At 37.0% G+C, this 27,590-nt stretch overlaps 2 protein-coding genes across 13 annotated transcripts in view; one reads left to right on the top strand and one right to left on the bottom strand.

The window, feature by feature from the left end:
• Nucleotides 1-8,697: 8,697 nt before the first annotated feature.
• Nucleotides 8,698-23,260, bottom strand: CEP44 (centrosomal protein 44). 9 transcript variants are annotated; one of them, XR_012660329.1, is made up of 11 exons: nt 21,918-22,364; nt 19,777-19,926; nt 19,017-19,164; nt 17,896-18,042; nt 16,947-17,045; nt 15,748-15,879; nt 15,166-15,375; nt 12,100-12,169; nt 9,994-10,194; nt 9,697-9,734; nt 8,698-8,913 (listed from the first exon to the last, which is right to left on the bottom strand). XR_012660329.1 is itself a non-coding variant. In XM_075091148.1 (11 exons), exons 2-11 carry the CDS (start codon nt 19,866-19,868, stop codon nt 8,856-8,858), a joined length of 1,122 nt encoding a protein of 373 aa, XP_074947249.1. In that variant the 5' UTR covers nt 19,869-19,926; nt 23,122-23,260; the 3' UTR covers nt 8,698-8,855. The 9 variants fall into 9 exon arrangements, 8 of the variants coding, with proteins under 8 accessions (XP_074947249.1, XP_074947246.1, XP_074947252.1 ...); XM_075091148.1 differs by lacking the exon at nt 21,918-22,364 and adding an exon at nt 23,122-23,260 and having other exon boundaries at nt 9,994-10,121; XM_075091145.1 differs by lacking the exon at nt 21,918-22,364 and adding an exon at nt 23,027-23,111 and having other exon boundaries at nt 9,994-10,121.
• Nucleotides 23,167-27,590, top strand: part of FBXO8 (F-box protein 8) — a 19,947-nt gene continuing 15,523 nt past the window's right edge. Inside the window, exon 1 of one of the 4 annotated variants that reach the window (XM_075091153.1) lies at nt 23,167-23,302. The gene's annotated coding sequence lies outside the window, so the exon portion shown is untranslated. Of the gene's footprint in view, nt 23,303-23,495; nt 23,773-27,590 lie in introns of those variants that run through there. The other 3 variants (XM_075091154.1, XM_075091156.1, XM_075091155.1) reach the window with 3 other exon arrangements.

Raw genomic sequence — 27,590 nt, 5'->3', positions numbered from 1 at the left:
TCCTTAGTAAAGAAGGGACTTTTAGTCCCCAGAAAACTGAGGGTGATGTGCAATAAATATCATAACGCAACATCACAGCCTGTTACTGCCAAAAAGGATACCCACCCCACACTCACTTCTGCGTACCCCCAGCTGCTTATTCCCGTCCTCTCCCTCCAGTGTTGCCTTGTCTTTGTGCCTCGCCAGTTTGGCTGAAATCTGCTTCCCTCTTGCATCCGGTCTCCCCCCAGCTGAACCGACCCAGTTCACACTGTTCCATGTGCACAGCTTCCTGACAGATAAACCAATTCATTAAGAGAGACAGATGTAGGGTCAGGACAGAAACTCATGGGAAAGAAGGCTGACAGGTTTGGCTTATCAAAAGCAATGAGCCTCCAGCAAGCTTCTGCAATGGTGGTTGTCTGATTAGCTGAGATATGCCCAAACAAGGCTAGAAAGCAAGAATCAACTTCATGCAGCAGAGAAAGCAAAATATCTGAGATCTTTAACACTCCATCTGTGAGTCAGAGGGGACCCTGACCCTGAATAGCTGTCAGTATGGGCAAAGGAGGAAAAACATACCAATAACTTATATTAAAGTTTGCATTAAATTTGTATTGAATTATTAGCATGAATTAATATTAGCAATGAAAATTGGACAATATATTTCTTTAGAGATCCCATTCCATCCCCACCAAGCCCTCAATACACCTCACCAGTCATGCATGTGCTGGACACAAATTCCTCCTTGGCCTTGCTGGCTATGTTCTAAAGCATGAGATTTTGATATTTTTTAAGAGAGTGAAAAGTGTTCTGATGAAAACACAGAGAACGCAGAGGGGACTACCTAAATCCTGGAAGCAGAACAACAACAAGAAAAAGCTTTGAACAGAAATACCAGACACCAGTTCAGATTCCAAGTCCAACCATCCCCTTCCAAAGGGATATACAGCCCCATTTTTTCCCCCAAGCTCAAAACAGAATTACATTAAACATTTTCATTTTTACACCACTGCTCAACGCTGTCCCAGTTTTAAAGGGGTTCCTGGGTAGAAAGCTTGTTGAACTTCTGATGGGTCTAGGAGTCTGAACCATTCCACACATCACCTTTGAAGATTACAACTTAATCATCATTTTGCCTTGCTCCTGAAATGAGCTATTCCATTGTGATATCACTACAACCATCGCTGTACTGTATTTTCCCTACTCATTTGTTTTATTTTCAAATGGCTCTCAATATTAGTATACTTTTAATTAAATGCACCCCCTTTGTATTTTACGTTGTTTGTCAGACACGTTACATTGTGAACCTAACTTTTTAAGCGCTATTTGAATAAAATATGTCCTGCTGACACCTGCTTTTGGTTCATCCAGAGACTTTTTCCTGCTTCCCTTGTAGTTTCATTTTTATCTCATCCAGAAGAATCTCCTGCAACCAGGAAAGGCCTCCATATTGTGGACATACATTTTTCAATGCCATAAACATCTCTACTAGGACTTCAGTTTGCTCTTTACTCAAGACAGCTTCTCTCCTTAAGCAAGAAGTGATTCACGATGAGGATTAATCTCACTTGTTGCTAAGATGAAACTGTACCTGTACAGCAAAGCTCACAAATCTTTCCAGAACACCTCCAGATCGTCCCAGCTTCTTGTGGTTCTAAGTCAGTATTAGTTAGTATATATTTATGTCAATCTTTTAAGTTGTGGGCAAGACCATCAGAAAACTCACTAAACCAAAATCCAAAGTATATCAAAGCTGTGCCTGTAACAAAAATACTTTCACTCAAGGCCAAGGTCATTAAATCAACTATGAAATAACTAAAGACATTAATCTTTTTCAGTGTCTTCCCAATCACTAAAACAACTGCTTTTGGTTCTTTATGCTAAAATAACAATTGCATCCTTTCCCTCTGTAGAGGTATGAGGATTTTTTTATACTGACGACAATTTAGGATTAGTGCATCAACGCAGTATTATGCAAGTCAAAGTCAGCTTCAGATGAAAAGTTTGATAGGGTTTAATATGTCATTAAATCACAAAATACTTAGGAGCAATAAATTGTTTGCTGGTATGTCTTCATAAAAGAGGCTATGTGTAATAGAGAATACAGAAATGTTCCAACAGTCGTGCAAAAACACCTACAGTTACTGGTCTTAAATTGCTGTATCACAGCTTAAAAAGGAATTTGATAAAGTATTCAGGCTAGCAATCTCCCACCACATCAGCACCTATTTTCCTGTAGTTCACACAAAAGCAGAACCACTTTATCTGAAATTATGACAGCTGTCAACTACTTTTATAACTACAAGAAGCTGGAGCTTAAGTTACTACTAATACATAAGCTCAGGTAAGTTCATGAACTCACCCTTTAGTTCCTTCTATAGGTTCCAATGGAATGGTTTCAATTAAGAGAACTCTTAATACCAGGCTACATTTTTTTCCATTAGCTTTTTCCCTGAGTAATTCTTAAAGTGGGCATAAACAATGAACCAAACCACATAATACTCTCAGGAGGAAAAAAAAGGGAATCACCTAATTTTACAGTTCGAGAAAGCAGACATAAAGTTACTATGACTGACTTATGCAATGATATAGGGATAAGGACTCTATGCAATCCCAGATCATAAGTCAGTATGATAGGAAAGCCATTGCACATTCAGCCTGATCACCTATGAAACGAATGAACATGCACTGCTAAAAATAACTGGAGAGTTTTCATGTATATTAAAATTCGCTTATATTGATAGTAATTAAATGCTTTGAACTACATTAATTATATTGTCTGGCTTATCACTTTACAGTTAAACTAAGGGTGAGAGGAGGATTTGTTTCACGTTTTTATAATACAGTGTGATCACCTATATGAAATATTATTTTAAATGACTTATATGTGCATATGTTTATAACACAATACAAAAGGTTTCCAAACATATTCCCTGAGGATTGGTTTTGCATTTGCCTGTACATTTTATAGTCATTTTACATAGCAACAGTATTTTTTTTAAACACAATGAAAAATATACCTCTAAATCCACAAAAATTGACTGTGGGGGGAGGGGGGACAAGATGGGGGGCAGAATCAGAAGCACGTGTAATAAATAGAACTACTTTATCACTTGAAAACTGACCCAACTGCAAAATGCAGATTCCCTTTAACCCTATTTTTCAGACACACATTTGCCCCTTCATTCAGTCAATTCAAACATAAATTAAACAAACATGCAATAAACAAGATTTCATTAATTCATACACTGGGACTTTGCACTGGAACTTCTTTACTTCTAGAACACTATGGGCTCAGAGAACAAATCCTTCAGCAGTAAAACACTAGCTTGACCCATTCTCCCTCCTGCTGCCCAGTTAGTTGTTGTCACCACAGCATGCTGCTCCAAATGAAAGTTCAGGCACAAATATTTCTAAGTAATGTCATAAACTGGATCACAGAGATGATGTGGATGGGGAAAAAAAAACCAAAAATCACACCAAAAAACCCCAATATCCCTCACAACGCTTTTTCAGAAGTGTATACTTAAGTCACATCAGTTACAAAACGCTGCTCATAGCATAGTCAGATGGGAATGAGCAGCAGTGGGAGGAAATCCCTTAAGCTGCCAAAAACTTCAGCTTTGTGAAACTAAGCATTCACAGAAAGTATTCAAGGCTCTCTAACTGCAGTTCTCTCAACCCCAGTTCATATTTCAACATGCACTCAATGAAGTCCAGCAGCTCCAGGTAAGATGAGAACAGACATACAAGTGTGAAAGTTTATGAAGACCTTGCAGTATGTTTTAGAAATATAATTGTGCCTTTGATTAAAATACCCTGAGGTATAATATTCTTTGATTTTGCTTAGACTAAAAATTAATCATTCTAAACCTAACATTGGCAAAATTATATTTCTGCTGATTTTGGAGCCTAACATCAAAAGTTATTTTGCTTTATGGCATATGAAGCTTCCTTTAGGATAACTGGAAAGGTAAAGGGGAGGGGAAAACCAACACACACTGGTGTATTAAAACATGAGCGCTCCACACTACTGCTTGCTGTTGTTAACCTATCACAAGAGCAGTTTTCTCCCAGATAGTAAAAAAGCCTCACTACTTCCAAATCAAGCATCTGCTCTGGATAGAGGCTAAAGAAGATGAGTTTTGCAACCATCTTTCTCTCTTACATAAGTTCACATTACATAAACAACGCTACTAAGTTTACTACACCTCATAAATAAGCTGTGGGATGCTTAAGTGAAGGAGTATCACAGTTTTAGTATGACTTCTTTTCCCCATTTGAAACACTCAAGTAACAAGTGTTTTAACTAGTACCTTTGTATTGATTGCATCATCCTAAGTATCCTACAAATAACACAACATAGATCTCTCTCACACAGAAATCTGCCTACCTACCACAGAAGCAACATACTATCATGAAAGAGTTTTTGCACCTTTAACACCTTTCCTGAAGAAGCTTATTTTGCTGACTGAGAATTATAAGTGAACTACTTAGATTTTCACCAGGTAGAGTTGAAAAAATATCTGAGAGAGAAACTGAAAAGGATCTACAGGTGGCATGAAGTGTTTGGAAAGGTAACTATAATGTCAAATAATTTCAAGGTGGAATTCGAACACCTGCAACTGTTCGAAATGTCAAAACAAGCAGCTGAAATAAAAAGCAGTTGTAACCCCTGTTCACTGATGGTTAGTAAAGAATTTTAAGCATCTCTAATAAAAAGTAAGTAAATTCCACAATTAGTAGCTTTTAATACATTTTGATCATCTTACTTTTAGTCTTCCTCCAGAAAAAACTAAACTTTTACAAGACAAGAATGCACTTCTCAAACTTCAGTGTGTCCATTGTGTCCATATTCTTGACTTTAGTTACTATAATAAAATAAAAATAGATACAATAGTTCCGACAAAAAAGCCAATGCACAAAGGAAGAGGCTGGGGGAAGGAACAAAATAGCCATTAGAAAAAATTTGGGTTTAGTATGAGCAATAGGCTTATTAGGCTGGTTGTATCGCAGGCTGTAATAGCAATTTCAGCAACACAAAATTTGCTGTGAAGCCATATGGGCACCAGACAGCTATCCCCACAACTCAGCACATACTCTTGCTTAAGAAATTAAAAAGAATAGCTCATTTGAAAGAACTATCAACCTATTTGATCTTCCACAGGGAGAGAAGAAAACTGCCACTCTCATTAGGTATAGCTAAATTGAAGTCACAACGCTACATGCTACCAGCAGCGTAAGCTGAAAACAAACAAAAGAAAAAAAAAAAGGAAAAAACCCACCACCACCATTTAATATACATGCAGTATTTTTCACATTGGAATATTTCTTCAAAACTCTATAACAAATATACCACATTACAAGAAAAAAAACCAGCAATAAATTTTTCTTTTTATTAGAATTCAAAGAAGATGGCTCTCCTAATCACTGCTAGACTGACAGGGAAGGAAAAACAAGTAACCTCCCTCCCCACAGAGTCTAGACTTCAGTTCTGCAAATTCCATGAAAGATTTTCTCCTTAATAGAACTGATTTCAGGACAACAAGTATTCTGTATCAGGCAAATTTGAAAGAAAGTACAACTTTAAAAAACATTTTCAGTCCAAGTTGTCTTCTGCACCATGTTTGCTGTTGGACTAGAAACTGAATTGAGCCTGACATGGGATATGAGACTAAACCAGGTCAGAAACACATAAAAGAACTCCAACAGTAAGCATAAGAAAATTGGTTATACTTGTAAGGAAACAGGACACACTCAGTAATTAAGGCTTTGAGCTTTGATACACTTCTGATGATGCAAAACAAGTTAGGCATAAACAAAAGGATATAACCGAACCCAGCCTGTCTCATACTTGGGTACAACCAGACTGAGCGATCTGCAATACAAGTATCAGATCTTAAACATCAAAAGTAACATCATAAAGAATATATTCTAGTGTCAAAACAGCAATAATTTTCTTAGTATTTATGACACAGAGCATTAGAATTCCACAACATATAGCAGTAGATACACAAACTGAAAATATAACTAAAAGAGGTTATCAGACTGCTTTTCAATGTTACAGATTTGGGGTGAGAGGACTCTTATTATGTTTTAATTTCAGTAAATGAATTAAAGTACATACTGATGTTAGATAAGGCAGAGTCAAAATAAAGTTAGAGAATCCTGTTTTAATATATTTAGAATCTTGCTAAAAAAATGATGTTAAAAGTATATTTTTGTAGAAGATTAAGTTTTAGCATAATCTTCTACATTAGCGTTTAGAAGAATTAGTTTTACTTTAATGCAATTGTACTTCCTTATCCCAGGTAATGCATAAATAGTTTCAGTTATACAAGGCAGAACTATCAATGTTTAAAGAAATAGAGTTATCAAAACAATTCTTAACTATAAAATTAATTATATTTTAAAGTAATCATTAAATTCAGTAACCTTAAACAGCAGTAGTTCAATTAAAAATTTATAATCATAGAACATATATCTTGAACAGCAGGAATCTTTTCCAAGTCACTGGAGAGAGCTATGCATGCTAGAAACTATGAGGAACATTCTCTGCATTAATTTGATTTATGTTTTGGAAGGTATCTAACATTTCCTGTCACTCAGCAAGATCCACCCATGCAACTGTTTACACATGTAGAATGTCAACTCTTTGACTGTTGTGACAATGCTCGAAGTGGCATTGTGCCAGTAATTATTCAAAAACTGCTATTTTCAGTCATGGCACATATTTCCCAGCATTGCACAGCTTTGGTGAAGTTTTACTGTGATACATACCGCTACTAGTTCTAACTCTTTCCAATGACAGAATTTAAAAAAAATTATAACTCAAATGTGTAAAGAGGGTTTGAATGCACTATGAATATTTCTTTTTCAGACGATGGCACTACCTTCCAAAACCAAATTTCATTTGAAAAAAGACAGCAAACATGAGAGGAAGACCTTTAGAAAACCAGCTCCACTGCCCTCACAGTAAAACACCCTTGGCTTCAGTTTGATCAAAGTGATCCCCTGCCTGGTCCTGAAAACAGGAAAAGCAAAGCCTTTAATTACAAAGGCTGAATCCCATTGTGCAGAGGAAAGTACTGCATTTAAGCTTGTGGAAGAAGAAAATAGTTTAATAACTCTGGATTTTCAGTTTTCCAGTACCCAGTAGAGATCACATTAAGTTGTGCGCTTACAGAAAGACCTTTTTCTAACACTTCCACATCAAGCACATGCATTCAATGATAAATCCTTGTAACTGGAATCATTTATATTGACTAACACCTCTCGTTTTTGCCATAACATCAACAATAGATTCATTGTTCTGGTTCCTGCCACGAACATAATCAAATATCATACAGAATAATTATCTTACTTAACATAAAAGCCTCTTCAATTCCAAGACAAAAAGGAAAATTTAAAGACAAGTAATATTTCAAAAATATTTGATCATTACTGGTTTAATGCAATAACTTTAACTGTATAAAAATATACTTTTTTTATCCTTTGCTAATTACTTTGTACAAAGGTTTCCACAAGATGGTGCTGTAGTTCTGTTTTAGAAAATATCACCTCTTCTGTTCGTCTAAGATTTATAAGAAAATCTTATTTCAATTCATTGTTAGGATAATGAAGTGATTTGCAAGGTCTATTTTCAATTAAGGTACAAAACATGTTCACATCATCTAACTTTCCGATTTTCGGCGGGGGGAGGCGGGGGCAGGCAGGGAACAACTGGAAAACTGGAAAAGTAAGTTCTATTGCAAAAGTCCAAAAACCCTCAACTAAACTTTATATAACATAATGGATCACCATATGTTCTTCTGTTTGTATGTAAAATAAAGTCAATCTACATTCCATATGGTTACAGAAAAAAAGAAATCATAATTATTGTTAAAACATATAAACCACTTTTTACAGCATAAAGTCAAGCAGCTGCTTTTGCCTTTCTTCGCAAACTCTGCCAAAGAAGTCCACTGGTTTTGTGATAGCAAACTCTAAAAACCTTTTCAAATGAAGTGCATATTATAGCACAAAAAAAACTCAATACGATAGGCTACCAATTTACAAAAATAAATAAATAAATAAAATCTTAGCAAACCCCACGCATCTTTGGTTTGATTATATACTCTTTATAGAAGTCTTACATCTACTTCTGTCTCTGAAGAGAAATTTTAATATGGCTTCAAATCATAAAAATGTTGTGTATCTTTGTGTACTGGATGGTGTCCATCTGTGCTGCTGGTCTTAAAACGTGTTGGGTAAGAACACTAAAACACTCAACACATCTCTTGCAGTCAAAGTCTGTGGACTTACTTGCACATTTTAGTGTTTAGGCTCAAACTGACCCTCACTTTGTCAGTGTTAATGGAAGCCATAATGTGTTGTTGCTCTCCTGCTCTGCATGAAAATTTATATTTAAAAAAAACAGCAAAAAGGTACATATTTAAAATTGTGTATTTAAGTTTTCATTAAGATTTATTCAAGAGTACAGATGGTAAGATGGTGTGTAAGAAATCCTCTTGGGTGCAATATGCAAGTCCCAGCTGGAATGTTTCCAACAGGATGTAAACCAAAACCTGCACTTTAAAAAACATATTACTTAGCACACTGCTAACAAACGTCAACACAAAAATACACTCCTGTGATGACCTCACTTTACAAAAGTGGAGAGGAAGCTATTTGAACAGTTTTTAAAACGAAAAAAATCAGGGCCAGGGGAGGGAAGTCAGTACACGGATGCATTAGAAAATATTTATTCAAAGGAATAAAAGCACTGGTGATCATTACAAATTTGATATATTAAAAATTTAATGCTGTACAAACATACATATCGGTTCTGATACCCGTAAGTCTACAGAGACCAGGTCTGAAGACCTGTGCTTTCAGGTCTTCTCAAAGGTGTTGCTTGAGGTTTTCAACAATTCTGAGGTTTCTTCAATTCTGAAAATAAATGTTGTTTACGTACACTTATTAAAATACAGTATGAAATAACTGACTTGTCTTTAACTTTCAAATGAATCCAAAATACTAACAAGCAGCAAGAAACTTTAAATTTCCTCTGCAATTGGTTTGTGTTTTAAATGCCTACCATATATCAATAAATCTCAAGTATACAAAAAGAAAGAAGTAACCCAGACAATAAAATTAAGTAACAGAAAAGACTACAGCTTTCTTCAGGCCAGGCACTTCCAGAATAGTTTCCTGCTTAAGAAACATTATACAGCAATGCACTTCTCTTCAAGCGTAATAAAAATATTTCTTAAAAAAAATTTTCATTACAGATCTCAGGACTAGTATCAGATAAACCTTAATAAAGTTATCAGAATGCTTAGCCTGAAATTGGTTTTACTTTTCCTTAAACAATAAAAAACAGAGTTAAGATACTGTAGTTTTTCAGGAAGAAAAGTTGCAAGTACTAGGGAATTCCTGTCGGAAGATAAATAATATTCCTATTCCTTGTCAACCAGATTCTAAACACTCTTTAATCCCTGGTTAATACTATTAAGAATGCTTTCTATTGCTTTTTAGAAACCAAAACAGTGACTCATCCCACAAATACAGAACTGTAAGTGGATTTATTATCCAGTGGAGTCATAAGGAAATGCCACACCTGATGTGGAGACCTTTGAGGTTTGGAACACATATGTACATTCTCTATATGCTGTAGTCTAGTACAACTCCCTCCTGGGAAATGAATTCCTGCTGCCCTTTCCTATTACTTACATTTTACTTATCCTTTCCATTCTTTGTCTTGTTGTCTCCTGCAATTTAAAAGCAACAAAGTTAGTGAACTCTTCAAAGCTAACATTCTTCAGACGGACTTTCAACCTGAAAAACACAGAGAAAATGTGACTTTAAGCACTGTTTACATATTAAAAGGATTTTTATGAGACAGACCTAGATGTAGTTTTGCATAGCTTCCTTGTTTTTCACTAGTAGTATATCCAACAAAAGCTAACGCTTACTTGTTCTCTTGACCTCAGAAAGGAAATCAGCTACGCATTTGCCAGTTTTACTTACCTTTGAAATGTCTGTCAGACCACAAGAATTAATGGTCATGGCTCTGGGAGATGGGTCTGTGGATAATAGTGAACTGTATCCAGACGGCTGATGAAGACTCTCTGGCATCTCCTCCTTCCTCTCTGTATCTACAGAGAAATACTCATTTTTCTGTCACCTTTGCCTTTTTGCTCTCTTATTGCAAGGTCAGCTATCAAAGGGCTTGATTTACAGTACATAATAACAGAAGATAATGTATTGTTTAGAGAGGGGAAAAAGAAAAGCTACTGGTAAGGTTTCTCGTTTTCTTAAAATAAGGTAAGTGCAGTATACTCTATATAAAAACGCTACCGTTATCCTGTTTATAGTGAAATCACCACCTATGAAAGTCTGATTACTGGGTCAAACATTTAAAAGTAATTTCAAGTAGTTTATTTTTATTGTAAACTACCTGTTCACACATTTCTTTAATTTCTAAGTAACCTGTCTTATAAGCAGCAGACACAAACAAAATAATGACCTTCTTGTTTAGCTTAAACTTTGTATCAGGCTCTTGCTGTTTCCCTAGCTCTCCTCCCACTGGGATAGGTTATCATCCATTCAACAGAAAGACTTTTCTTTTACATTGGGAAGGCTTTGATACTCTTTGCAGTTTCAGAACACTATTGTCAGGGAAGAGAATTTAGTATTTAGGAGAAGAGAAAAAGTGTTCCTACATCCTTATTTTCAGTAAGGCCATCAGCTATGGATCATACCTTTGGAATGTATTTAGCTACAGTATATTTAAAATCATATTGAATTATTTTTAATCAATTGAAAAGTGTTTATTCTGCACAGCTGTGATTCGTGAAGAGCACTACAACCAAAAAGAGCACCAAAGCATTCCAAGTACTGTACATCTCAGATATAAGAGTTAAGACTGGATGCATTAAATTGTATGCCTAAAAAGTTTCCTGAATCATATTTTAGAAAAACAGGAATAAAAAATTCAAGAGAATTCCATAAGTCTGAAAAAAAAAAAAAATTTCTTTTAAAGACCATCAGCCCGCTTGCTGACTATGAAGTCCTCAAGTGTCAGTAGCATACCACTAAACTCATGACAGGAAGTAAACGTTGCAAGCTTTCTAAAGGCCTGTAAAAAGAAGGTCCCATTTTTGAGACTTCAAAATTAAAACAAATTTTGACATAACAAAGAAATTGCCTTCCTAATTTCCACAGAAACTGGATTACTGAGATTCCCTTTTAATTTCAGTGCAACAGCCCAACACTGGACAAAAGTGCCTAACAAGTGAGAACGGGAAACAGAATATCCTCCTTACTGCTAGTGGTAGGAATAACAGCTGCCATGGGGGAAACAGGCCAAATTAATAGAGAATGATGCAAGGTAGGACTAAAGAGCTGCCACTGAGGAAGAGAGAATTCTTTATGGCCTGGGGAACATTTTTAATTTCTTTCCCACTTAAGGCTGTTTCTTTTACCTCTTGTACATTAACAAAATTAAGTTGGAAATAGAAGATTTTATCTTGCTCTTCAAAATAAGGAAGTTTAGCAAAATGGTAGTTGGATAGCTGCTAAGTGCTTCAAAAGGAATGAAACTATAGAGCATGTTCAGCAGTGATTTGAAAAATAACATGGATTATGAATGAATAAGCCCTGATTTGTCCTGAGCTCCATTATAAGAAGTAAAAAACAACATAAATGTGACACTATTTTAATTGTAACAAACCCGTGGCACCACACAATTTCTTTTGTGCTTACAAATGGCTTATTTTTCAAACATTACGATAACTGCTTTAAAGTGCAGCTAACATGATTGTTTTTCACAGCTTTAGCTATAGCACCTAAATTAAATTCGCATCTTTGAGACTTTTAGTAGTTATTTGCAACTATTAATTACTATGCTATATATTTTTATTAGTGCTTTAAAAGCTATTTCAGTAAATAAAGCTCCTGAAGAATAAATTACAAATATTAAATGACAAGCAGGTTAATTTCTAATTTGCAGCATGCATTTAAACTCAGAGGTCACTAAATTGCAATTGTCTACTTAAAAAACTCTATTTTAGTCAAGGTCAGCCGTGTGTTTAGCATGCGATGTTAATTAAAAAAAAAATCATTGATACTCACCAGGAGAAAATGGAATCCTATTAGAAGTACATTCTTGACTTATATTGCTAAACTCTGTAGATAAGTCTCTCTGAAATACAAGTTTACTGCATTTTAGCCACACACCCTGTTTAAATCACTTCTTCATTGAACAAAAGTATATTTAAGTACTAATTACGTATGCATTTGCTACACCATCCAGATACGTTGGCACTGCACAAATGTATTTACAGGACTAAAAAAAAATCCAAAATTTCCATACATACATTACATCAAAAACGCAGTCTATTTCATGGTGACTTTTTAAATATCAATATTGATGTATGTAAACAGGTCAAAACATAGTGCCTAGAACTTAGGTACGAGCAGAATAAACCACCAAACTGTTCTTTGCCTGTACTAACAATTACATCTTTGGCTGCCATTACCTTAACAAAATAGGCATACCTTCTACTTCTGGTTGATATTCAGAAATGCAGCTCCTTGGTCCTAAAAAATTAGCCTATATATGAACTGAAATTCATTCAACTTAAATGCTTAGAACTCAAAAGTCTATTTTAAGCTAGTTTCCCAAGCTTCTAAATAAAAGAGGGCTCTTTTAAGAAAGGTTTTCAGTTTAACTTGGTCTAGCTTAGAAATGATTGTTCATAAAAAAGGAAACAGCATTAATGTTGTACTAACAATAAATGCTTTTTAGTACAATTTTCTAATTTCAAAATTTAAAAAATCCAACACTCAAACAACATTTAGAGTTTTTTCACCAATGAATTATTGTTATGATTTGAAATCTCAGTCTTTGATGAAGTGTATCACTTTATACACTGGAGTAATTATATCAGTTAACAGAGGAATATTATACCCAAATAAGTGAATGAGGGAGAAATAGTAGGTACTGTGTCGGAAGAAGCTGACAAAAACCTGTAATAATGGATACCAAATTAAAAAAAAAATTTAAAAAGATATCTGCACTGACTACTTCTGCTCAATTCCTTTCATTGAAATGGATTTCGAAGCTTTCAGATTTTCCCAGAGCTAAATGCACAGCTGCTGCTACTTTGGCAGCAGTGCAAGACAGATCTTAGTGTTCCTGCTATGTTGATTGGATGCCAAAAGTTCCCCAAACATGCAAGACTAAGAAGAAAAGAGACATTCTGACTTGCTTCTATATCTGTGAAGCACAAGTTGGACAGAATTTCGTGATATAAAGAAGCAGCAATTCTCTGGCCCAAAGGATTTTCTTGGCAGTTTTCAAACGCCTATTGGAAAAAAGGTTAGGGTTTTGAAGACTATTTTTTTTTTAATATAAAAACCAGCTTTCTTTGCTTTGAAAAAGACAAGCAACAATGCCACACAGAAACTATATACAAACTTGTTTCTGCAGATGACTTCTTCAATAACAGGCAGTACAGAAATCCTATTATCTTACTGGAAATTTTTCAGTGATACTAATGTTAAGTATTTTCCAAATACCATTCCAAACCTTTGAACAACTGCAATAATCATGTTACTGAGGTAATAAGTCCAATTTACAGAAATAGAAGAACATGCCTAGTCTGAAACACAAGCTTTCCTGTGCTGCTACTGTCATAAATACAGCAACTATCTCTTGAAGAGAATACACTTGAAAGAGGAGTAAAACTGCCTATGGCTGTTGAGCTGAAGGCCTCTTAAGACTGCTAGCAGAAGAAAACATTATCATTGGTGGTGTTATCTGGACATATGTCCACTGTTAATTAAATTACAATAACCATGAGAAATTTATTTCAAATAGTAAATCACTGGAGTCATTACTGACTTGAAACTGTGTTTAAAAAAAGTGACTGAGATTGTCAGTCCTCACCATTTGAGCTACAGCCTTTAGAAATAACCTAGTGATCAATCTGAACACGTCTTCGTTTCAAGACTTTGCATAACTAGCACGCTTTCAAAGCACACAGAAAAAGATGTGTCTCATACACAAGTATTAGTGACTTTTTCGAATTTGCAGCACGAGCACCACGTTCAGAACGCCTGGTAACAAGTAAATTAAACATTTTTACAACTACAGAGAAATATATGCAACACTGATCAACTATTTTCCACAGGGGTTTTCAACTTCTGGAAAACATCTGACAGTATCTGAAGAATACACGAGATATATGCAAATACACTTCGAAATTAAGCATGTGATCCCCAAATTGATGCCATGGTTCTCTGCATCTCACATTACATATGCACATATATGAAATTATATAATCTGCATACAAGAACCTTTCAACAGCATGAAAAATAAGAGTCTTAATGCAACAAAATACTTGATTTGCTCTGACTAACATGCCAAAGGTAGCCACGTCACAACTGTAGCAATCTCACACATTTAAAAATTCAATGAACACCACAGACAAGAAATAGGAAGGTGGGGGAGTGGCATGCAAAAAGGAGAAAGACCATTGATTAGGCTAGAAATTTTGAAGAGTCACAAACTAAGAAGAGGACTAAAATAAGAATTAACTTTTCCATTAATCTTGTCTTTTCCATTGAGCATGCCATCTATTTTTGTTAATGATAGTTATACAGAATGAAGACTTATCTTCCAAAAGAAATATCCATATCTGATCAGAGTTTGGAGAATTAAAAAACAGACATTCAACTGTAACAGCAACATTTGCAGGCCAGTATAAGAAATTCAGAATAATGCAGACCAGAATAAGGAAACCCTTAAATGTGTCACTAGCATGATGAAATTCTCAATTACAGAAACGTTAAGCTTTCAAAGACAACATAATTGAGTCTTCAAAAGCTTCCTTCTACAAGTTTGCTAGGAAATGAACACAGTCGTTACGCGTGAAAACAGGCATAGCTACACCTTCTCTTCCTACAAGGAAAAAAATTTCCAATAGAGAGCTTTGCTCCATAGAGCATGAGAAAATAACAGAATTTAAAAGTTAAGAAAAAAATACCACCAACTCCATAAATAGCACTTCCATTCAGATCACGTTTTTAAGAAGAGTGAAAAGCACCCATCAGGAAGCAGGAAGAACAGAAACAGGCTGACAACATTGTGTCAGGGCAATTTCTGCTATAGAAGAAAAACAGAAGCTAACATACCTTTTTGGATTGCAACAACAGTTCTGTTTCAAGAAGCAGAACTCGACTCAACAAGTTACTCCAGTCCTTCTCATCTATGATCACCTTTCCGTTCAGTTTCTCTTCTAAAACATGTAGTTTATCTTCCATCCAATCTAGCTTGTTAAGCTTCTCCTGGCAATCAGCAAGCTGACTCTTTAGGAACTCAATCTGACAATTACCTTCTATGACCTGAAAATATGGATAAAGAACACATCCTCTAATTTCAAAACAGATCTAATTCATCAATCAGTCAATTAAATTAATTGGAATCTTCCTCAAATTCAATAAGCACATTCTGCTACATTACAAAAATTATTTTTCTTTCAGAACTGCCATAAGATGCCTATTCACGGAACTTGGCTTCTAAAGAAACTGTTGACAGAACTGGCTCTTGAAAGGACAGTACAACTTAACTGACTTTTTTTTCCAATATATTTATTATATATCTTTTAGTTAGTTATACTTAAGGAGCATCCAGCTATCTTTCTAAAACCTTTATCCCTTTAGAAAAGCCCTGGAAGAAAAGTTAATACATGCGGACAGCATCTTAAAAGTTCTTACTTGTTCACATTTAACTTCCACAACATCATGATCTAGGTACAATTCTTCTTCATTACCTCCCTGTGATGGAAGGGGTAGTGGATGAAGGTCATCACTAACTTCATTTCCGGAATGCCGTTCTACTTCAGGCTTCTTTTGAGCATGTTAAAAAAAAAATTCACTGGTGTTATTCATTACAAGAATATTTCAATTCATCAGCCAAGTAACTGACACAAAAGACCTATCATTTTAGTATTTACTGATTTATTTAAAACTGACAACCTTATCCCAGCTGGCTGCAAAACACAGAAGGCAATAGCAGGCAGTTTAATTTAAAATATGATATAGTCATGAAAGAACTGTAAAACAAATATGCACACACTTCACCACGTGTACTGTGGGAAGGGAACCTTGGTTCCCTTCCATAAGCAGTAATGAAGGCAATAATGTCATCTCTTATTGTAAGGGTTGTTAGATTTCTAAGTGTGGATTGGGAGGTATGAATCTCACTCTATGTATTAATACATGTACAGGCAGTTCCAACATCAAAACCTCCACTCAAACATTCAGGGAATAAAAAAGTTTAACTCAGAAGATTAGAACCCTCTCTTTTCCTTGACAACTGTACGCAAAATAGCCCTACTAAGCTACACATTTAATTTTCTTTGAATGCTTCCCTTAGAACAAAATAAGAGACAAATTTTGCCTCTCTTTCCAGGCCAAGAGAAGCATAACGAATAAGATCAAGTGTTACTCTTGTAAAACCAAAGCGAACAGGAATGTTACATTAAGAAATCTTTGCTGAACAGATCCAGACAAAAGAGCAAAAAGGGTTTTGAAAGCTGCAATGTTTGAAAACTTTGCAATCTTAGGCTAAATGCACTTCAGTCTCCAAACAGGATGTACATTATTTTTCCAGTAGCATCTCCATGTTCATTGCTTTCCCTTCATTTGATACAATTCAAATGTTAAACAACAGTAGTAGACCATTACCACCAAGACTTTGACTTCAACTATTCATTAAAAGAGGGAAGCAATATACTCTTCATTTCAGCTATTATTTCAGTCAGCCACACTTTGGAGAAAAAAACAAAAACAAAAACACCCAAGTGGTCTGATCAGCATTAAAACCTAAATGAAAGCACACAGTCCAGAAAGAGCCTGACCTGTTACAGATGAGATCAACCTTTAGACACACAACATAAAATCTATTTTCATACCTGTTTTGAATTCAGAGCACTGCCACTAGGATCAGCAAGGACATTTGACCATACTTCATATTTAAAAGATTTGAGTTTTTTCCTTGTTTGGGATTTAACCTTCAAAGTGAAGAGGAGAATATATTATGCTTCTAATGGGGTGCAGGAGGATGCATGCAGCATGTTGACACATCCCATTTTCTGCCATCGTTAACAAGCAGGAATATTGCATAGCACACATATTTAAACCTATGCAGTACAATAATGCCTAAAAAATTTAAATATTACCCAAATTTACAGAGAAAACATCAGGAAGTAAATGACATATTCATATTCATTAGCGCCTATGTGAGGCTGCCTCAAAGCTGGTCCTAACAAGAAAAGGCAACTTGCACCAGAGTTGAAAGACAAATATGAAAAAAATGTAGTTATCCTCCCAAAAGTGAGAAATGAAGTATACAGAAGTCTAAAGGCTGTTATAAACTGAAATAAAACAAAATCCTGCAAAATACGAAGACTGAAAGTTCCTTCTATTAAAGCATACACTGATACACAGCATATCGATAAAAAACCCAATGCCTTAGCAATGTAAAACAAATATGATTAATGAAAATAATAATTTGAGATGTACTTGTGTTTCAGTGGTATACAAATATCATGTTTAAATTAAATGTTACAAGAGCATCAACATATCAAATAGTTTTGCTTTGTTTTTAAGTATACCTCCAGTCTACCAAGTTACCCAGTCACTATGTTGAGTATACATCACTTACTGTAAAGATACCAAGTACTAGATTTATTCCACATGACATCACTCAAGCATCTTACAATGAAACTTCATACTAATTTCCCCCTATTTTGACTATCAGCGATGCTGCACTTTCATCTAACCACTCTTCAGCTTCTACCTGCAGCATCAAGCATGCCAAAAGAAACTTGTCTCATAATAAAGTTACCATTTAATCAGTACCTTGTTTGAGTTACTTAATTCCTTATGTTTCTTCACCACACAGTTGATAATGTCACAAACAATTTGCATTTTTCTTTCAGCAAAGCCAAACTGAAGAAACTGCTGTTTCGTTAAAATTGGTTTATATTGAAAATGGTCTCGAAGAAGCTGCAACAAAATAAGAGTTTACCTCACTTTCAAAATCACCACACAATTTGCTATAGAGATGGTATGCTCAGGTTCTTATTTTTCAACAGTCTTGTCTTTTATTTTGCATTTCAGCAGTTAAACCTTTTCTCATTTGGTTATACATTCTTAGCTGTTTTTTCTAACCAGACTTCCAACATATTTCTTCCAGAAACATTTTTTTACTCATATCACTCTTGTAAAGTTTAATTCACAGTCTTAAGATTCATTAAATAAATGATTGTAGATATTAATATTTTAAAAGTTAAATAAAAACTTTCCAAAGCAAATGCATAATAAAAAGTTGCATTAATCTCAGCAAATGCATCAGAGGGCTAAGTAAGGCTCTCAGAGATCCTCTTTGTAAAGGAGTCTCTGTCCTCCTCAGATGGTAAACTAGTCTGAATAAGCTAATACTCGCTAATATATCCAGCCAACTTTTACAAACATGTGCTTATCAATATATTTAAGGATAGTTCAAAATTATTTTCATTCAGTTAAGAATTTTATTTGATTCCAACTTATAAACTATTAAGAATTGGACTTTGTATATTAATTTTGTATGGTGTTTTAAAATAACTATTTCTTAACTGTGTTTTCATTATAATTATTGAAGTTTGCTGTGATTTTTTGGTTATGATTTCTTCTGAGGTCACTTCTATAAAACCTATTGTGTAATAAATATTTCAATATTCTCCACATTCTCCACAGAATATTACTGATTCTGCAGTCATCTCAGAATTGAAATCTGGCTAACAACATCCACCCTTATTTTCATGACAATCTAAATAAGGACTTGCCACACAGTGACTTACTACTCATCTTAAATCCTAACAGAATTACAATTCACATTCATCGCCTAAAATTTTTTACTTTCTAGTAAAACCCATACTGGATGTTTAATGAGGCCATACTCAAAACCATGTCTCTTCTGCAAAGAACACAAAGAAAGATACCTTATAAATAGCTTCAATAAAACGCAAGTCGCTCTTTGCTGTGAGTTCCACATCACACTTTACCAAAAGTTCTGCTATATAAGTTGAAAAAGATGTAAAACAATAGCTGATGATAGGCAAAAATGCAGCTGGATCACCCTTTACTAACCTATTGAGAAACAAAAGTATTTTACACAGCAGAAGATAACAAAACCTTTTCGTTACATGAATTCAAACATTTAACTTGAAAGGTGCTTTAATATAGCGAACGTTATACCCAAGTATCTCCTTTATTTTAAGATTTTTTTCCTGGTATACCTCATCCATCAGTCTTTACTGTTATCTGTTAAGTGCTCAAAACAATGCTTTTGTGACCCTCATATAATTTTAATATTGTCAGGTCTAAAGCCCACCAGCATTCCCATCTCAACATTCAACACTTTTTTTTTTTTTAAATCTTTAGAGGATAAAATTTCCTGAAGAAAGTTTTGCTAGCACTTATAAAGAAATTAGAAAGGTGAGAGATTAATCAAAGAAAAGAGAAAAACAACAGAAGAAAAGAGCAAGATAGTGATACACTTCAGGATTAGTCTAAGGATCACGCAAAGAAGCAAAACTGCATTCTTTTACCTTCCTGTTCACATGTATGAAACCCCAACTTCCCACAGACATATGCCCTGCCTACTCACCACTGGGTGCAATGCTAATATTTATACATATCTTGTATACAGATCTTGCTGTCATCATGTATTAGCATAAATTTATTCACACCACCACTTACATTGTATAATCCACATCTCTTGGATAATTTAACAAGCGAAGTCCTTGTTCTATTTTTCTTAAACTTCCTTTTAGGTCTCCTGTTGCCATCATTCCAAATGCTATTCTTCTTTCAGATTATGAAATAAAGGTAACGTAGTACAGTCTCCTCCTTAAAAAAAATTATGTACACAAAAATTACAAAATCCAAGAGAATTATCACTGAAATTCAAAGGTTTTTGCTCCTTTTTTCTACACACTACTATTTACAAAGTGTTACAATACAGCACAGAGCTAGGGTTCAATACCAATTAATATCAGTCATCATCTTCATTCATTCTAAATGGGATCAGGTAGTAATCCTAAATCTGATCAACTATCAAAGATCTTTAAAGATATCTGAAAACATATAAGAATTTAGGGCTGGCTTAAATCCAGTAAACCTGAGTGAAAAGAAGTTTCTTCACTATTTCAAAGGAGCGGAAACTCCAGAAGCAGTAAAAACCTTTTGCATTCTTCAGTTTAGAATTCTTATCCTTTTCTTCACCAGGCCCCAAGCTCACTGACCAAAAGAGCAATGTTTGGACATGTAAACGTCAGAAGGCAGGACTAGCAACTCATCACAGACAATACTTCTCTATTTGGATGATCCATTAAATACACTTAAAATTGTTCACGTGGCCGGGGGGGGGGGGGGGGGGGGGGGGAGAAGGGAACGGGTAACAGGCTGTGTAGATACCCCAAAATAAGTGCAAGTTTACTGGGATGATAACCAAACGGACCCTGTTTAGCTTCTACATTATAACACACAGGTTGAGAACTACTTGTAATATATTGTGGGTTTTGCTTCACAGAAGAAGGACTCTTCTAAGGACTCGGTGCAAACTACAAAAAGGTGCCTTTGTCCCTGCAGAACTATTCTGCAAGGAAACTGAAGACTGCAAGAAAGGGGAGGGGGAAAAGGGAAAAAAAAAAAAGAAGGAAGGAAAAAACCCACACATACAACAAAAGAGAATCAGCAAAGCATAAAATCACCATCATCCAAATCAGTTTTCAGACCTATCAATGGGATAACTAAATACAGAATGCTCACAATTTTAATACATTTTGCCAAACAGAACTGATTAGTAAATTCTCAAATGGAGGAAGAGGAGACTGCAGAAATTAGTATATAAATAAGTAAATATTGCCATAATAGATCTAAAAATACTGGGAACTCCCCCTGGCTGGCAGAGAATAAAAAGAAACACCTGCAGCAGTATCTTCAAATATCACATACTAATAATAATCTTAAGAACCTTGTCCCTAACTCCATTGCTTCATACTACTTTCATATTTAGAGACAACATACAAGTACTATTTACTGTATCTTGCAACTGTTTGTTTATAAGGAACTAATATTAATTCTTCTTCAACACCAGGCTTTAAAAGAACAGCCTGAATGATAGCCCAACACTTAAAGTCACAAATGAAAACAAATGACCTGCATCTTACTACTCTGGACGGATGGATAGAGCTTGAGAAAGTCTATTAGCAAACTGCCAAACTCAGTGGGTTCAGAAAACAAATACTTTGAAGCCTACCAATCCAAGCAGTGAAGAGGCATTGCCTCACAGCCTATACATGAAGGGATACTATCAAAATACAAAATTTTATATCATTTCTCTTGCTGACGTGAGATTCAGACCAAAAAACCCAAATGGTCCAAAGAGATTATGCCTAGCCTTGTCAGAAATCAAATCCAATGGGTACTCCACTTTGCAGCTTTATTACGTGGTCCTACCCCTTAAAGCAATGAGTCTTTTTGAAAGGAACTTCTTGACCACACACTTCACTTATAGTAAGAAAAAAATCAACACCAACCTATTAAAAGCTTGCACTCACAAAGGGGTTTGGTTTTTGGTTTTGATTTTTTTTTCTTGTGCCTCTATGGTGTTTAAAGCTTTAAACCAGCAGTCTTTAATATTATTAATCTTCACATGTGTTCCACCTTTGTTAAAGTATTTCCTTCCCGTTTAATTATTAGGTTTTCCTCTTTAATCATAACGCTCTGGGTTATTAGTCATGCTAAATATAAGTACACTCACGCATTGGTAAAGGAAGGCTAGGGACAATTTAACCTCACATATTTGTAAACTGAGGCAGCTCTCCTTCCAGCATTACCTTACAAAGTGATCCACCCTATGGTTTTGCCAATTTAATCAGCTGTCAAGCCAAGTATCGGAGAGTGTGACATAGAGATGAAGCTCTAATCTGCAATGCAAATACTCAAAGAAGACACCCTCACAGGAGTTCATCTAATCGTGTAGGCTGTTTCCCAAAAATATCAACAACACTTTCTAGGGTGGACGTCTGGATGCAAAAACTGGCAACTGCTGTCACTAGAAACATAATAGCTTAAGATATCATAGAAATAACAGAGTTAAGTTAGCAGAAAATACTTTAACATCTTGGGAAGGTGAACACTGTAGAAAGTGGCACATAGCTTTTGCCTGTAGGAATTCATGACAGAACAGTTACAGAACATTGGCTACCCAGAACAGAATCAGGTACAACAAAGCTTTAAATGATACCCTAAAACTGCAAGTGGTTTCAAGAACTCTCAAAATTGCATACAGTATTCAAAGAACTAATAAATGCCCCCCCCCAAAAAAAAAAAAAAAGCAAAATCACCAAAAAGAACAGACAAGTTACCAAGTTTCTTAGCACTGTAAACACTGTCTTTGAAATGTCAAACAAAAAAGACTTGATTTCTTCAGGTTGTATTTAGACTTCTCTGTTACACGTGGCAGGGAGCAGAGGGGGAATCACATCATTATCCAGAGATGCAAAAACGTCAAACACAAACGTTGCACTTCGCACAGAGGACACTTGCAAACGGGCGAACCGCGCGTGGCGGGCCGGTTGCCCCGGGCGCCACCGAAACACCGGCAAAAAACAAAGCGCGGCCCTGCCAGGAGCAAGGCCGGCTGCCCTCCCGGAGCACCCCCTTCAGCGCGCCGAAGCGAACGAAGCGAAGCCGCCAGAGCTGGGCCGCGGCCGGCTCTCTGCCCGCCCTCCCGCTCCCCTCGCCCCGCCGGAGCCCGGGCCTCCCCCTCTCCACCGCCGGGCTCGCCCTCCCTGAGGAGAGGCCGGGCTGCTCGGGGCCGGCCCCTGAGCGGGGAGAGGCAGACCTCTGCCCCAAGAGAGAAGCCGACACCCCCTCGCGCCAACCAGCGCCGCTGCGGGAGCCCCCTCCTCTCCCCGAGCCCCGACCGCCAGCAGGCACAGACCGAATCTGCCGCCGCGAGACCCAACCGCCGCTTCCGGTTCCCGCCCGTCCCTCTGCCGTGACGTCACTTCCAGCAACAAATAGCAAACGTCAAACCTGCCAGACAGGAGACGGGGCGGCAGTGGCCTCTGTGCGTGCCGGTGGGGCCTCCCTGGCTCCCACCGCCGCTCCGCTCCGCGCCGCCGGGGGCCGCTCAGCCCCTTCCCGCCCGGCGAGGCTCACGCACTGACTCGGGCCGGGCTCGTCGCGGCGGCGGTTGGGACCCCAGCTCGCACAGGTACGGGGCCTCCGCGGGTTCCCTCAGCGGGGCGGGCGGCCGCGGGGACGGGCGGGCGGCACATCCAATCGAGAGCCGGGGCCGTTGGGGCGGCCCAATGGCGCGCGGGGGCGGTGCCCGCGGGGCCAGGCCCGCCGGTGTCCGCTGGGCGGGGGGCGGCCCGGCCCAGGCCCCGGCTCCGTCCGCGGGGAGAGGCGCGGCCCGGGGAGGCGGCTGCGAGCCGCTCGGGAGGCGAGGCAGTGGGAGCGCGGCTGTGGGGCGCTGCCGCCGGCCGGGGCGGCCGCGGGCACTGGGGACCGGCTGTGCCTCTGGGTCCGGTCGTGCCTCCGGGAGCGCCGGCCTCGCTGCCCGCGGTCGGCTTTGGAAGGCGCTCGCGCTGGGGGATGAGCCGGCTTCGGTTACCAACGCAGCTGCGATGAACGAAGCTTCGGCTTCGGTAACGTCGAAGGAAGGAACGTTCCTCCCTTAGGGTAATTGTGGTGGTAAAGCAGCGGCTGTAGGGATCGGTTACCGTGGCGTGGAGGGGGGTTGTATCGAGAGCGTATGCTGTGTTGTATTTAATAAAGTAGAAGCCAGCATTAGTCTGGTTTCAAATCAGTCAAAAGCAGAAGCGTCAATCTAGCTTACATTTAGCTTTTAGTTTCCTATCATGCTCTTCAACGCTGCAAAAGAATTTATTATGCAGTAACAAAGTAACGTGAAGAAGATATGATTAAAATTGAAATCAGACTCTGATAGATTCCAGGAAGAGCCAGGGGAGAGCAGCAATTTATAAGCAAGCTTGATGTTATTTTTACTGTCATAGTTATGACAGCCGAGCTATCAAGAGGTTTCAGTTTTTAGATGAAGTTACATAATTGTAAGTTTGGAAATGTACATTTGAGCGGACTCTCTGGAGATTGAAAATGTATGTTCAAAATAACTTAGAAATATAGTTCTGGGCACCATTGTTTAAAGGGCTTTATAATTACAATGAGTTTACTCATCTTATTTTATGAATGAGTTCTCAAAGCGTTCATCCTGGATTGTTATAAAGCTGAAAGTAATTGTGTGATGAGGAAAATAAGATGCAATCTAGCAAACGGCATATACGCTGCTGAATAGCTATACACATATTAAAGCTTGTGAATTTCCAGCAGCTAGCTCTAGAGTGGTTTGATTTGTGTCTCACTTTGTTTCTTCTCTGAAATTTCTTCAGTTGGTACTTAAAATAACAAATATGTAACTTTTTATCATTTTTTACATTACAAAAGACTTTTAAACCATTTCTGCAGTGTTACCTTCTGTATAAGCATGGGAGCACGTTATAAGAAGTCTAGTTTCTTGGATGACGTAGTGGGGTTTTTTCTGACTTGGAGCCGCTTCTAGTGTTAAATAATTTAGAAGTGATTATGTTGTTGTTGTTGATGTACAGCAGTTAGCTTTTTTGTTTGGAGAAAAACCCTGTGAGCGCCAACAACTGTTGATATTCTTGTTAGCTCAGTATTCCTCAATAGAATGTATTTTGTGAACAGGAACTCCTAGTTGAATACTGCGATGAAGATAATAAACCGTCAACTAAAATTTGTGTATTTGATTTGGGGCTAAGCAGGAAAACTTGGTCCTCTATGACCACTACCGAATTCTTTACAGGTAGTACATGTAGAACAGAAAGATAATCTGACTTTGAAGAGGTTTGAAAGCTATTATAAAATTGCCAGATGTTACCTGATAGCATAAAGGTCAATTGATAATTGACTGGGCACAGCCTTTCTATGAGCTGTTTCTGATAATGCTGCTGGTCTTTCTCTCTTATCTTTCTGGTGTATTATGATTACGCAACTTGTCACACTATGATTTCTGATGATCTTCAGAGCCTTGAATTTCCTGTTACTCCTCTTTTTTTTCCTTTTATTTAAACTATGCCTAAATAAAAAAATCTTCTGAAGATACTAGTAACAGTTGGAAGTTAACAAATGCATATAGAAATGTTTTTTTTATAATGACATAAACTACTGTCAGAAAACTTGGCAAAAATGCTAGCAAAGTAAATTCCTTTATTTGTCTTACAAAAAGTTACCTCAGCAAACAGATTTCTGCATTTAACAAAACTTTCCTTTCTTTTTACTTGACATCCACAGTTTACATAGAATAGGTTGTCTCATTTAGTCTTTTGTAAAATCTATGGTTTAATATTGCAATGTCTTTTTTTTTCTTGCTGGTTTCTGTTGATTTAGTGGTTAAGGACTTGAAATAATTCGGAGGAATTACAAGCCCTTGCTCCTGGTTCTCTGTCCCTGAAACTAGTATTTTGCTGTTTGGTTATTCTATCATTTTGTTCAGAGTCAGTGCTATATTTTCAGGCGGCCTTTATTTTTGTATTTACTTTGTCAGTGTAGCTCTTCGTGTATGCAGATTATATTTGAGTTACAACTATTTGTGTATGTATACATTTACCTTTTTCAAAACCCTAAACTTTTTATGTAGTTGAATTGAAAGATCATTATTATTCAGTCATTCAGATCATCTGATATCTTCTGAGAATGAACACAGCCTCTAAACTTAGCATCTACGTATTTGAAAGTGTAATGCCTTGGTGGCAGTATTCAGTTTACTCTCAGGGCTAAGGTGAAGAATTGGTTGAAGCCTCCCAAGGTATTAGAGAGATCTCTGTACTAAGTATTGTACTTAAGAAATCAGCAAGCTCATATACAGTACCTAGCAAAACAGGAACTTTATTTTAATTGTTGTGACAGGACAGGAGTAATGGCTTTAAACTAAATGAGGGTAGATTTAGAATGGATATAAGGAAAAAATTTTTTACTATGCAGGTGGTGGAACACTAGAACAGTTTGCCCAAAGAGGTAGTAGATGCCACGTCCCTGGAAACATTCAAGGTCAGGATGGCCGGGACTGTGAGCAACCTGATATAGTTAAAATGTCCCTGCTCAATGCAGGGGGGTTGGACTAGATGACCTCTAAAAGTCCCTCCCAACCTAAACCATTCTATGATTTATTCTAGGATTCTAATTGAATCCTCTAGCGCAGTGATAGTGTCCCTTTCTGAAATGTATTTGCTCAGAAATATTCCTTATCTGCTCTTTTCATCCCTTAGGAAACTGTCCCCTCTTCCTTCTAGTCCTTGGCTATTACTGCCTACCCACACAAACTGGTTTTTAGTTTGCTTTTTCACTGCTCAGGAGGGGCAATGGCTGCAGCAGCTGGAATCGGAACAGTAGGCGACTTGATGGGTTTGTGCTTGTAGTCCCAAATGCCAATTCTGGCACACCTACCACTGATTCATTTCATAGCTCTTGGTTTTATTGTGATAGCGCTTGGTGATCCTCCTTTGGGTTGAAGGTTAGTAACTTCCTTCTGCTTGGAGAGATTTAGTTGCTCAAAAACAGGAAAAGGCAGCACTGAGCAACTGCAGATCTAACAATGTCTCTTTAAGAAAAGTTGCTACCTCATATTTTAATCTAGCTGGGCAATGAAAAATAGAGGCAGAGTTCTTCATCTTGTGGAGAAATACATTTTAGTTACAGCTAGAAGTTTCATAAATTAATTGCAAATACCAGCATGAATTACCAAGACCCACTTTCATCAGACTGTTCATCCTTGTGTTGCTACTTTTTAAATGGATTGTGGTATAGCTTCCTCTCATGAAGCAACTTTACTGGTAGCCCTAGGGACTTTTAAAAATGTTATGCTTCTGTCAAGAAAATGAGAATACCTTCTGTATGCATACGTTCTTGCAGCCAATTGTATATCCTATTTATGTTGTGACTTGGTATGGTTTTTCTTTTTTAAACCTGCCTGATAACTTACAGCAGTTGATCATGGTTTAACGTGCCTCTGTATGATAAAAAAAAATTAAGCCAAATATATAACTGCACAAGAAATGATAATAAAAATATTAATTTATGTAAAAGCTTGCATATTACTAAATTGAGTATAATACATGTGACTAGTTTGTTTCTTCACAACTGTGCTCTTATCTAGAAATGAATAATTGAACTTGCTCTGAATAGATTCTTATGTAGATAACTGCTTCACCAGCTAGCTGAACCTGTCTTTTGTGTAATTCCACCTCAGTTATGCTTTTTTTTCTTGTAATTTCTCCCTTCTCTCCCCCTTCCTCCCCCCCCCGTCCCTCCCCCCAGTCACATCTGTGGCTTGTTTCTTTCTGCTTATGTAGAACAGTTTCCATTCATGGCCAACATTTAACAGTTTTAAAGCCCCGTTTTTAGTTCCCTGTGCTAATAGAATATAAATAATTTCAAATACATGTGAGACCCTACCAGACAGG

Source organism: Phalacrocorax aristotelis, chromosome 4, assembly GCF_949628215.1.
Source record: "Phalacrocorax aristotelis chromosome 4, bGulAri2.1, whole genome shotgun sequence".
Taxonomy (NCBI): domain Eukaryota; kingdom Metazoa; phylum Chordata; class Aves; order Suliformes; family Phalacrocoracidae; genus Phalacrocorax; species Phalacrocorax aristotelis.
Note: the sequence above shows the minus strand (reverse complement) of the source record. Positions and strands in the feature narration are given on the sequence as shown.